Source organism: Puma concolor, chromosome A2 (genome assembly GCF_028749965.1).
Source record: "Puma concolor isolate L17-30 chromosome A2, mPumCon1.1.hap2, whole genome shotgun sequence".
In the NCBI taxonomy this organism is placed as follows: Eukaryota; Metazoa; Chordata; class Mammalia; order Carnivora; family Felidae; genus Puma; species Puma concolor.
Genome location: NC_141668.1, coordinates 3,795,640 through 3,809,199, shown reverse-complemented (window position 1 = coordinate 3,809,199; position 13,560 = coordinate 3,795,640). Strand labels below are relative to the sequence as shown.

The 13,560-nt window shown below is 44.7% G+C and overlaps 1 protein-coding gene across 4 annotated transcripts in view; it reads left to right on the top strand.

Annotated features, from left to right (window-relative positions):
• The window catches only part of DPP6 (dipeptidyl peptidase like 6), a 949,260-nt gene that overhangs the window by 343,464 nt on the left and 592,236 nt on the right, over positions 1-13,560 (top strand). The window contains exon 1 of one of the 4 annotated variants that reach the window (XM_086685611.1): positions 8,452-8,566. The exons of the other annotated variants lie outside the window; for them this stretch is intronic. Coding sequence (XP_086541737.1) covers positions 8,516-8,566 — 51 coding nt within the window. The 5' untranslated portion in view covers positions 8,452-8,515. Of the gene's footprint in view, positions 1-8,451; positions 8,567-13,560 lie in introns of those variants that run through there. 4 annotated transcript variants of the gene reach the window in all.

Genomic DNA, 13,560 nt, shown 5'->3' with positions numbered 1-13,560 from the left:
CTCCTATGACTTCTGCCCCCTGGCTTCACACGTATGTTACAGTCCTTGGAAGAGGCACTTTGCAGGTACAATGAAGGTTACTAACCAGTGGGCCGGAACGTAGGGAGGTTACCTTGGATTATCTGGATGGGCTCAATGTAATCACAAGAACCCTTGAAAGCAAAACATGATGATGAGCTTAGAAGCAGATTTTTCCCAGAACTTCCAGAAAGAACCACGGCCCTGCCAACATTGAACCCCACCTTGTCAGACCTGAGAATGCAGCCGCCCTAGCGTAGCTGCACTAGACGGCAGACCCAGGGGGCCGCATGATGATGAACGAGCGTGCTCTACGCCACTAGCTTTACGGCAATTCGTTACAGCAGCAGCAGAAAACGAATACATCCAGCATTCATTGGCAGGCCATTAGCTTATGGTTGAGGCTGTTCCTGTCTTGTAGCGGGACAGGTTTGTGTCAATATCACCACAGATTTTTGCCTCAACTGCTTCCTGCCCGTGGACGGGGGCCTTCGGCTCAGGTAAGTATATATTCTGCGTCCATGGAGCAGGTTGAAGTTAGTTGACATTTTAGAAACATGCGATGAGATTCCGTCTTAGAAATATTCCCTAGCCAGGTGAACTGAGTCAAAACGCAGGTTCTGGTTCAGGGCTGGTACCCAAGGACTGCCTGGAAACCAGTGGCATTCCCTGAGAAGTCAGTTAAAAGTGGAGGATTCTGTGGAGCATCCCACAGTTACTGGGTCAGAATCTCTGTGGACAAGGGTGGAGGATGTTTGGTTTTGACGAGCGCTCAGGCGATTCTTTGCTACCAGCATTTGGAAGCCAGTGCTGTACCCCAGTGGTTTCTGAGCAGATGCTTGAGATCCAGTGGATCAGGAGATCGATGCAGTGGGACCATCTTTAAAACATACAGAAGCGAATGGAAGAGAAAACATCAGAATGCCCTGCAAAGTGGTAAAGACGAGTCTGCTTTGTGTGTGTGTGTGTGTGTGTGTGTGTGTGTGTGTGTGTGTGTGTGCGCACAGTCACCATGTAAAACAGTCCCGTATTTGAGAAATACTGCTTACATCTGGTTCTGTTCCCAGGCCAGCCTTGTTCTCTCCAGTTAACTGGGCCTTGTCTACAAATACGTAATGTCTGCTCACCTGGCCTGCCTATTAACAGGGCTGCCTTGTGAGGAACGTTGAAGGTAGGCTGTGTGTGGGGCTTTGACAGCTGCAGTAGAGGTTCTCAGCACCCTTCCATTTGGGGATCTGCTAAATATGCTAATGGAAGTCACTTCCTGTGTTCAGTGGAGAAGAAAACTTCTTTGAGCATTTTCCAGAGACATATACACACTACATACAGAAAACTTGCTCCCTGTCGATGTTTAGAAATGGATGTCTTCTGGGGCGCCTGGGTGGCTCAGTCAGTTAAGCATCTGACTCTTGACTTTGGCTCAGGTCATGATTTTGCGCTCGTGAGTTCGAGCCCTGCATCAGACTCTGCAGTGACAGCATGGAGACTGCTTGAGATTCTCTCTCTCCCCACCCCTCTCAAAACAAATTAAAAAAAAAAAAAACCTTAAAAAAAAAAATAAATGGATGTCTTCCCTGTGGAATTAAGCTATCAGCTGATACAGAACAAGAATGCTACCCAAGTACAGAACTCTTTTCAAATTTCACTTTAACGATGAGCCATGATAAAGGAGTTTATATACTGAAAACTTAGGTGATACGCTACCTTAAATACAGGTTGTGGTGGAAGACAGTAAGAAAGGCAGCGATGCCTGCGTAGGTTTACAGAAAAGGAAGTAGCAGTAAAGTGTGGTAGGAAGGGTGGGACTAAGCCTAGGAAAGGTAACATGGGACCAGAGCTGCAGACTGCCTATAGATGGGCCCAAGGACCCTGCACTCAAGCAAGCATGGTTTGGACTCACTGGGACGCATTATGCTACGATTTTCCCGTGAAAAGTACATACATCTGTTTGCTGATACACTTTTGACAAGAATCGTCTCTCGTACCAACACTTCAGATTGGTTTTGAAGTGAAAAGCCCTCCCCTTACCCAACTTTCTCTGAGAGGCCAGGCAATGGATGCAATAACAGTGGTCCTCGAGTACTACGTAGAGTACTCATAGGGCTTGGTATAACAATACAGAAAATACTGTCTTTGCCACTTGGTAGCAGAGAAAATGAGGCTCAGAGGTAAGGCTGGGCACACGTATTATCAATTGGCGGAGCTGAGGCGGAAGGACTGAGACCCTGACTGTTGGCCCAGGGCCTCTCCAGGAAACCAAGGTGCCTGTCCCCATGCAGCCCCACCGCTTCTACAAACCCCAGGCCTTTGAAGAGCACCGAGGGGTAGACTCAACTCGGGCCCGGATCCTGAGAGTACATTTTAAGTCTTGATGATACTTAATCCCTCCTGAAGGTGGAATTTGCACATTTCTGTTCAATGAGCTTTGAAGAACAAAAGGTCATTGCTAATTTGAAGATAAAACCTTTATATAGACAACATCCTGCAATTACTACAGGGAGGTTAGCGTGTACCATTTGATCAGGAAGCTAAGAAGTCTTTGTTGAGCAAACACTGAAATACCCCCGGCCTCACAGATCACCGTGCCTCTTAGAAAGTGCTTTCATGCTGACCATCATTATTATTATTATTTTTCTTTGGCTTATGTCTTCAGTCCCCGACCACAAAGCCAATAGCCACAGGAAGGCAGGGAAGTACAATAAATGGCCTTTCTCTACCCATCGCTGGCAGAACGTATCCTAGTTTTAATAAGCTATAGACGCTTGCAAAAAGGAACACTCTGGAAAACACTTAACTGTAAGTGAAGTCTCCATTTGGTGTTCTGCAGTAGAGTGAGTAGTAGGGGGGAGAAAAAAGCTCTACTGAATACAGAATGTTAGACACAGATCTCTGTAGGTTTGAAGAAAGTCACCAACTATGGCTTGTCCCTGAAATGTACGGCTAGTATTTATCTAGAATTTCACAATTTAAAAAGGTCCCTGCTCATAGATTATTCCTTTCCATTCTGTGACTGCCCCTTTCAGTGTGGCAGAGGTCCCAAATTGGGAGGAAGAGGTCGGAGAACCTTAGAAAGCAGCAAGAGAAGTCGCCACAGACCAGGAGGAGAAGGGAAGTTAGTTAACATGGCCCGCTCGGAGTAGCGATCTGTGTGCTGCTTCAAGATGGAACCCAAGGCCAGAGACGAGACCCCAAGGGGAAGGGCAGATGATGCCCTGTGGAGGCTGGGTCCTGGCCTTTTTGACCGCCCCCACTCCAGTCCCACCAAAGAGTTCTGTGTGTTAAGCCAGCACGGAAGCATCAGGACTAACCACACCTGAAGGAATGATGCAGAATGAAAGAGACTCCTGTAACCCATGACAAAAGATCAGAAGGCCCCTCCACTGTGCTTTGGCACCTCTGAAACCCACGGGACCTTGGGACGGTCCTGGCCCCCAGTGGCAAGCGAGATTGATCTGCCTTTTATTCTGCCAGACAGAACATTGAATGCAAATTCTAGTTGCTATAAAGAAAATAAGGAAAGGTGCTCTTTTTGCACACCTGAATTTTTAGGTTACATACAGAACAATGAGTGGATGAAATGGGGGTGCAAGATGGTGGTACAGTGTCCTTATATAAAGCTCGAGCGAATGGAGAGTACAGAGTATGTAGGCGGCCACGGGAGTCAGATCAGAAAGTGTGAGTCCTGAAATGGTGATTTACGTTAGAAGCCATCCTATGCGTATTGATATTCTGGAGGTAAATTCTTAACCACCTAAACTCCAGCCCTTGTACATGTAAGCGATTGTTATTTCACACGTGTTGTCCCGGAAAGTCAGATGATAGATGAGCTGTAATGATCTATAACCCAGAGGAGGCTGTAAAGCTTTGGTTCATCATGACTTCCCCACTCGCCACCACCAGGCCAGCACCCATAATGGTGTCCCTTTCTTTCCCTTAAATCAAAACTTTAGTTTTACCGCAAGGCTTACTTTAAGTTTTAGTCACGCGAGGAGTCACTAGCTTGCTCTGGGAAGGTGGCTTGATTTTCTGTTACTTTCATCTTCTCGAGATATAAAATTTACATTCATGGTTGTTCGTTTTCTGTGTCAACTCCTTGTGTCATTAAGTGAAGATAGACTTCCGTTTATTTAAAAATCAATAAACCCATGTTATTTTTGATAAAATTTAAGCTAAAAATGACTTTACAAGTTTCGGTTTGCCAATAATGTTATAAAGATTCGGGATCTCCCAGGAGGATTCTGACTTAAAACATTGAGAAAACCTTTTTATGTAGATACATTAGGAAATGCAAGGTACATCTACAAATATGCCGTGTTCACAGAATATTTGAGTTAATGTCAATTCTTCAAAAACTTCAACAGCCCTCTCTTTGACCTCAGATAGTGAAGTCCCTGGCTATCCTAATATTTTAGAAGTGGCCTGGAAGACAAAACTACAAATGACCTGGAAGAAATATGGTCAGCATGACAGAATCTAATTTTTTAAAAAGCATTGTATAATGAAGTGTCAGAAACCTACATTTTCTTACCCATATTTTTCAGTGATTAAAAGTTTCCTGGTGCTGAGGTTCTCATGGTCTGTTTCCAGGGTGATGAATTCATCATGCCTACCTTTCCAAAATTACATAAATTCAAGATCACATTATTTTTATCTGCCATCAATTAAATATTAATCAACTTTTCTTGGTCCTCTTACTTACAAGACTCTAAAGGGGAAACACTAGGAGCCCTGCCAGCACGGATCCCTTAGCTTGGAATATTTTTTTCCACAATACCAATCCCTGTAGCTGTCTGTGTCATCTAACTTGCGACTTCCCTTAAGTGGCAAGTTGAAAAGACAGAAGGGCATCAGCTTGCTCCGCTTCTGTACTGACAGGATCAATAGGCTACATACAGATCTGATGCATTTCGATCCCCAGATGCAGGAACACCCTCCTTGAGAGCTGCTTCTGAGAGACTGAATTCCAGGAAACCTTTAAGCTCATGAGATTAGGACCATTTCTTTGTCTTGGCTTTCTATGCAGATAAAATAATGTGCTGTCTTCAGATGGGAAGGGAACGCTCCTGTCCGGATGCGGTGATGTGGCGCGATGCGTGAGGCCCTACAGTAGCTTTCCGCACTGGTCTGCCCTGGTGCCAGACCAGAATAGAATAGCCATCTAGACCGATGGCTCTAGCCTTGATTTCAGCCTTTTTTAATGGCTGAATAATATTCCTTTGTGTATATATGTATCACATCTTTATCCATTCATCAGTCGATGGACTCATGGGCTGCTTCTGTAGTTTGACTCTTGTAAACAATGCTACTATAAACACTGGGGTGCATATATCCCTTTGAATTAGTGGGGTTTTTTTTTTTTTTTGGTTTTGTGTGTTGGGTTTTTGTTTTGTTTTTGTTTTTTTTGTTTTTGTTTTTGTTTTTTTTTTTTTGGTAAATATCTAGTAGTGCGACTCCTGGATCATAGGGTGGTTCTTTTTTTTTTTTTTTTTTTTTTTTTTTTTTTTTTTTTTTTTTTTGTGGGAACTTCCATACGTTTTCCATGGTGGCTACACCAGTTTGCATTCCCACCACCAGTGCAAGAGCACATCCCTGCCAACACTTGTAGTTACTTAGGTTTTTGATTTTAGCTATTCTGACAGGTGTGAGGTGGTATCTCATTGTGTTTTTGATTTGCATTTCCCTAACGATGAGTGATGTTGAACATCTTTTTATGTGTCTGTTGGCCCTCTGGATGTCTTCTGCAGAGATATGTCTGTTCGTGTCTTCTCCCCATTTTTAATTGGATTATTTGTTTCTTGGGTGTTGAGTTGTATCATTTCTTTATATTTTTTGGATACTAACTCTTTATTGGCTATGTCCTTGCAAATATCTTCTCCCATTCAGTAGGTTGCCTTTCAGTTTTGTTGACTATTTCCTTTGCTGTGCAGCAACTTTTTGTTTTGATGTAGCGAACACATATGTCTCTTATGACCTCTGTGCTCAGAGACACAGCTGTTGATCTGGGCTGTTGAAGTGTGATCCTGGGTGGGTTCAGGAGCACAGACGAGTGGATCTTCTCGCTGAAAAAATTGCAAAGTACCATCACACATTAGAACCTTTAAAAATGCATTTGGGGCTAAGTATTGATTTTGTCGGGAGAAGACAAACTAAGAAAATAAATTTACAAGTTGTAACAGCCAGGATCCGACTAGGTTATGTGCCAGTAAGAGGCTAAAAGAAAGGGTTATTTCTCACTAATGCCACCAGTCCATCACTGGTCTCCAGGGGGGTCTGGTCTGCACTCCCTCACCCTGTCATCCTGCCAGAGTGAGAGAGTGAGAGCTCGGAGCATTTGCAACGGCAGTTGGAGGTGCTGATGATGAAGTAAACGTTGCTTCCTTCCAGAACTCATTGAGCAGAATGTCACATGGCTCCTTCCAGCCGCAAGGGACCAGAAATGACCATATAACATGGGCCCAGAGGTAGTAAGCCAGTAATATTTAGCAACAAGCATTACTTTCAACAATGGTGGATAATCATGATTTTCATTGGAAAGACAAGTCATTAGCCTCTTTGTAGAAATGAGGCATCCCTGATGTTCTGTGATTGCAGAGAGGTTTCACACCGTGTCTCCCAATGCACTCTGATTCGGCGTATTTCCGTAAGTATCAACATGGTTCTGCTGTCCCGTGAAGAGGAGACCCACATCCAGCCGCTTAGGGACCAAGATGAAAGCTTGGAGTGAGGGATGCGGGGCCCTCGCGTGTCCTTGCAGCCTGGTCCTCACATGGGTTCCCTGTGCTCATCTCTCTCTCCCCACTTCTTCCTTTGCTCTCCTCTTTCTCCATGTGCTGTAGAGCACGTTCCTTTAATGCAGCGATGCTGGTGTTCCTGGTGGCTGCTCTTTGGGACTAGAGAGGTGGCTGGCTATGATGCTAATGTATCAGTTACTGAATTCACTTCCCGAGTACAGATTCTTCCTGCTTGGGTCAGTGTTTTGCCATCTGCCTACTTGAATCCCCGACCTCGAAGCCCTCCTGGCCCTTACCACTCTTGTCTTCCGTTCCTCCCTTCTTCCTTGCTCCTTTCATTTGAGTTAAGCTGATTTCCTCAAGCTCCTCGGTTCATTCATTTTACCTCTGCCCATAAACCACCTTTCGTTACTTTCATAATACTACAAATCCTAAGACAAGAGAATCCTGAAAAGGTCAGTGTCCATTCACTGCTTCTGTTTGACCCTCAGTCATTCTCCGGGTTCCAACACAGTCCTAGCCAAGTATGACGACAAACAGGAGGTGTGCTGGTGAGTTGAAGTAATTATTTACCTAAGGCTCCTCTTGTAAATGGTGTCTGGGTGGGAATTATCTAGGAGTGTCCAACCCTTCCTGCTCAACCTCTGTCAAGGTAGCATCATCTCAGAGCAATCGCTCTTGCAGGTTGATGGTGGGACACCTGAGTGACCCCCATCAGCCTCGTCGGTGAGAACTGGCAAAGCTCCCCACGATGCACTGGGCACTGCGTCAGGCTCTGAAAAGATGGTGGCCCAGTCTCTGCCCTTGAAAAGCTCTTGGTCTCCATGGTGAGTTGGTCTGTTCATGGGGAGAGCAACAGGTAATGAAATCACGATGACGCTGAACTATAAACGTCACCGCTTCAGAGCTGATGCCTGCCTGGCTCACGCTTTTATACCCAGAACCGGCCATAGTGCCTGGCATAGAGTTGGTGCTCAAAGAATATGTTTAGAAACAACCAATAAACACCAGCACCGTGACAGCGGTGAACGTGATAAAGTCTGGGTCTGTCCATCTGCACATTGCTTTTCTCTGGGAGGCATGTTGAGATTATTTCCAGACACAACTATAAATGTGCTCCTTGGTATCCTGAAACCTCCTAGCATAAGATTAAGCAGATAATGGCCAAATCTCTGTTTCTCCGAGCCAATGCAGCCAAACCTACAATCAGCACTTACCCTTTATCAGGAATCATGTATAGAAATTCCTGTCCCCCAGTATTCCAGACACACACCTGTCCGTGGTCGGAACCCCAAATAAGAAGCAAGGACCATCTCAGGTCAATGGGGACACCCAGGGTTAAACTGATCATGTTAAGCTGAGACTAGTGTTAGCATTTATCTTTCTCAGAGCAGACCCTGAGCTTTGATGTAGCCCACATGAAGAAGAGGCAAACAGGGCTGCTTAGAAAACACCCCATTTTTCACCAGGGAGGCTGCTTTGGAGGCATTCCTAAGTCTTCCCTCTCTGCCCTACATCAGTTTGCAGTGGGGTAAGCCTGATCCTCCGAGGCTGAGGATGTCATGTGCAGCAGCTATTGGTTGCTTTGTGCTGAGTGGCGGACTCTGTGGTTGTTGGAAAGCAGCTCTGAAAGCTAGGGAGTGTCTCAGATTGCAAGGACCCTGGTCAGCGTCGCGGGCAGTACACTGCTTCAGATCCGCCCGTGGGAGTCCCACTGACGTTCTGGAAGCCGCGAAGGGTAGACTTCCAACCTGTCACCGGCGGGGATGAACGCTTCCAGGCTGCCCGGCGTGAACAGATTCAAACAGTTTTGGAGGGTGAGTAAAAGGACACAAATCAACTTACAGGAAAAAAAAAAAAGAATTCAATTTCTTAAAAACCAAACAACACAAAACCTACCTTACTGTGGGAGAGGTGCCATGAGATAGTTGCGTTATTTTCCAAAACTCCTGTGGGGAGAGGTTCAACTGTGCATGCCTGATGTCTTGCCAAACATTTGGGATTTAATTTTAAGTAATCTGTAGCAGATGCAATCAGCAGCCAGTGCGACTTTGGGTGTTTACTCAGAACACGACTTTTCTCGAAAAGGCAGCTTAGCATTTGAGCCACAGTATGATGGTTAATTATATTTACTGTCACTCAGCTATCATCCAGCATCTTCTGATCTTGGCCTCTGGGAACAGTGTTGGATGTGATGGCTACTAGATAGAGCCCTGAAAATAAGGTCTGTATGCATTTTCTCTCAGACTGTGTAGTCTATTGGGAGCCCTGTGTGACCAGACAGAGAAGAGAGAGGAAAATCTCAGGCCCTGTAGTGCACTATCACAGCATTAGAAAGTACTGAGGCAGCGGTAATCACAAACCATTCAAACGTGTGATACACATTTGTAGACTATTACCGTAATCCTCTGTAATGAGAAGCTCAGCCCCAAGCCAGCCTGATAGTGGACGGCTTCTGGATTTTCAACTTTTGCCTCTTCTCGCAGAATGATAAAATATCTAGGGAAACCATTGCTTCTTTGCAGTTGTCAGAATCTGGGTTCAGAGCAACAAGTAAAGAATTCGTTTCTGAATCGTCGCGTGAGATTCGGGGAGATGTGTGTTGATATTGTATGCTGGTACCAAAGTTAAAACCCCTGAGTGTTTAGGACATAAAAAGGAACGAATGACCCTGAATCTGATTGTCAGGGACTCCTTAAAATATGATGCAGAGCTGGTATAAATTTGTGGGTAAGTTTCCATCTTACGCTAACGTTACTTAATTTTTTTTTTTTTTTTTTGGTATGCTAGTGTTAGTACCCTGCTCATTAGAAATTGCTTCATTAGATGAATAAATAACAGGCAGTTAGCACACCTAATGCATTTCTGACTATAGGTAAGCTGCTTTTCTTTCTGTATGATGCTCTGAGTCATTGAAGAAGGGCCTGGGGTTATAGATGTGCTTTGTCAATTACTTAGTGAGTCATGCTCTCTCTTTATTTGAACTTGTAATGATCAGATAATGGGAGTTTGAAAAGAATGTGAGTAATTTTGAAATTACTTCTTAAGCAAAGCTTTACATTCGACTGGGTAGAACCAAAACAATTTCTTCCCAAATTAGAGCATATGTGGAGCATATAAATGGATATTTCATCTGAGTAAACAAAAGCATATTTAAAACGCTTAAATGATGACACTCTAAGGAGCACCATATGCAGCTTGCACAGCCCTGGGCCGAAGGTCTGACAACCAACCGTGTGGTTCCTGGGATTAGTCTCTTGATCCTGGGTCCTGGGCAGAACTGCTTCTACTGCCCTCCCTTCACTTCCCGTCTACAAAGTGAGTGGTTCCCCCCCCAGCTCCAAGATTTAATCTGAGCATATGGGAAACAGATTACTCTGTGCTCCAAAGTCACCAAATATCTGCCTAGATCTGTCTGAAGAAGTCTGATTAAATGTGTTGGGCCTCATAGCTTTTAGCTGTTAGAGGGCTCCCAGAATGCCTTATTGAAATGATACTCAGACCTGGCTTCCAGACTCTACAGCGTTCTGAGTGACATCAGAGGTAATGGATCAGAGTCATGTGTAGATATGTGGATGAACAGTAGGGTAATTTGTATTATCTCTTTCACAGACTAAGCTTCCTTCTAGCCATGAGCCTCCCCAGTGATCTAAATATTTGTTACATACGACACCCCAAAGCTCCAGATGAGCCCCTCAGTAAGCTGTGTGTGGAAAGGCATCCTCTGAGAGAGGAGGGTCTTTCGGATGTGTGGGGCCCACAGACCCCAAACTCACAGCACCGACGCTGGCCCTGTTTGCTGGAAGGAGGCCTCAGGGCGATATAGAGAGACGCCCAGGATTTCACTGGCCAACAGCATAGTCCAGAAAAGGAAGCACATTCTAAATAATCCAAGGGATTCCTTAATTATTTAGGGGTGGGGAATTTAAATGGGTGATGTAATTACTCTGTAGTTTCAACTTTGAATTATTCATTACCTTTTTTATGGTGGTTTTATGCTAATCACTCCAGACTGTTGTTAATAAAACTTGTAAAAATCAGAGAGATTCAAAAGCAGTTTCCAAGTAAGGATTTAAAAGCCTCTTAATAGAGGAGTGGCTGTTGAGTCTCTCATCCAGGTGGCCAGAATTATTCTGGGGGCTTGGTTACTTCCGAGTCTGTTCCTTCCCGGGCCCATCTATGGCGCGTCTAAAGCCAGGGTCAAGATGATGGGTATAGAGTTTCAAAATCTGGACATTGAAGCCTGGCATGAAATAAAACATTACCATACCACGAATTCGTGCTCATCTAAAACAGCAGCAGTCTTCCCATGGTTTGGGTGGCTCCCATGTATTTATATTGTTTTACTGGTAGCAAGTAGAAATAAGAGAGTTTTTTTCCATACAAACCCAGGACCGGTCCACCTGCAGAAGTCAGCAGAGTTTGGAATCAGTGCTTTAGATGGCTTTGCTCTTCAGACTGCATGCCTACAGTAGCCAAATGACTGATTTCAATCCAGCTACTGGATGCTGAGTGATGCCATTTGATTTAACGGATATTTGACAAGAGAAATTTATGTACTAGAAAGGCTGGTCCCAAGTTTCCCACAACCCAAACTTGAATATTTAGGAATCACAAAACTCATGAAAGATAATGCGATGTAATAGAGTGATAAGCAAGATGCATGGTTTTGCCCAAAGTGGTCACTTGACTTCCCTTTGTCCTTTTCTTCTCACCTATAAAATTGGGGGGACGTGTGTAAGTCACAACAGCTTGATTCTCTATCCAGGTAGTATAATATAATCTCCCAGAAAGCTTTGTTTAAACTTTGTTTAAACTCCAGTCAAGTCAAAGTCGCAGTGGGTGGGGCCCACAATATCAATAAATGTTTCAAAAGCTCCCCAGGTTATTCTAGCAGGCAGCCAGAATCAAAAACAATTATACCACCTGAAGGTCCTTTCCGGGCTCTAACATTCTATATGTACTACGATTCTAATGATTACTTCTCGCAGTATAAGCACTACATAGTTTATATCGTGGTTAGGGCGGTTCCTCTTCCTGTGCTGGTCATTTCAAGAGATGATGATGTTAAAGTGGGAGAACAAAGGATACAGAGGACTTAACCCCCCAAAGTGGCTTTTCAAGGTTAAGGGCTTTGAATAGCTTTGGTGTGGACAAAGCATCCAATGGCCATCTACATTTTTAATTCCCTAATGAGGTATTTTTGGTCCCAAGAACAGTGAACTCCAGTTTCAAGGGTATAAAATCAGTGAAAATAATACTTACCCCCCAGATATAAGTTTGTTCATATTGCTGCTGAGGTCTAAGCAGGTGTCAGTGATACAGAGATCATAAGACACGATCCTTGCCTTAATTAGTCTACAGTCTAGTGGAACAAAAGAGAGCGCCTGTGTCGTGTGGGGTATTTAAATCTGCTGTTGGTTGGCCGTGCAATTTTCCGGTCTGAAAAACTTTGCTGATGTATACAGAACTAGAAGCAAGACCCTGCCGCTTTATCATTTCCCCACTTACAGGTGGTTTTTTTGTGGGTGAATATTTCATTATGCTTTCCGTGTTTCTTTGGGGCACATAGATGTCTGAGCAGCACACACACCTCCAGACCTATTCCCGCAGGTACTCTGATAGCACAGGGTGTCTATACTGATGCTCATCACACATGTCTGCATTTAGATATGCAAAGCTACATTTATACATCTCCACAAAAGAACAAAATACGGTGGGTTATTTCATAAGTAATGACACAAGTTGAGAACCAAATTAAAACCCTCACTAACCTTTGATTCTTTTTCTGAACCGTTCGAGGCAGCCTTCATTTTGTGATCCTACATCTCTCCGTTCCAGGTTTGCCTCAATATCAAACCCTCAGCGTAGATTTCAGCAGTGTAGACTGGAGAGCAAATGCCCTGGGTATTTGGGTTCTTGTGGCTGCCTTGCCTCTCTGGAGTTGCGTGAACTCGGGCAAGTCCTTTCCTTTCCGTGAACCTTTGTCTCTTCTCTATGATGTGATGAGGCTAGACTGGATTTCTGTAGGTCTCCTCCGAATGCCCTGCGATTCTGCATGTTTTCTCCAGGTTCTTAGGAAGTAGGAACGGTCATCGTAAAGCTGTTGATGCCAAGAGGCAGGATGGCAGACAGGATGGCAGTTCCTTCTGTTCGAGGGATAATCGAGGGACCAGCCTTGATTACCCTAGTTCAGTAGAAAAGGCCTTGCATTGCAGACAGATCAGAATTTGAATTTGGATTCTTCCGCCACCTATCTGTATAGTGTTAGGCTGGTCTCGGCCTATCTGAGACCCACCTTTCCTCCTCCGTAAGGTGAAGCTGCCCATACTGCCTTATAGTGTTTGGGGGTGCAGATGAAACTTGATGATGTCTATACTACAGCATCTGTGAACATACCAGCACATAGTAGGTGCTCCGTTAGTGATGTGTGGGATTACCCCTCAGCGTTGAGGGAGGCTTGGTAGGGTGTTTGCATCTCCAGCCTGGGGTCTCTGCTTAGTGGGTCCCTAAGGTAGGAGTGGCCCCTTGGTTGCACGGGGGCTTTCCGAAGAAGGAAAATACTGAATCTCAGATGCCCCCGACGGTAGAGCAAATGATGTCATCCCATAGGGTGACATCAGCCAGCTAGCCACCTGCCACCGTCCTCCCGGTGAGGCTGTCTTTGTATTTGAGTCTCTCTCTGTGGTCTGGCTTTCCATCTTCCTGTGTGTCCTTCCGCACAAACCGGATCAACTGCTTTCGGCTCTTGGAGGGAAACAGAGAAACAAATCATAGTTCGTGTGAACAGTGATGTTTTTGTCTGTGGTTC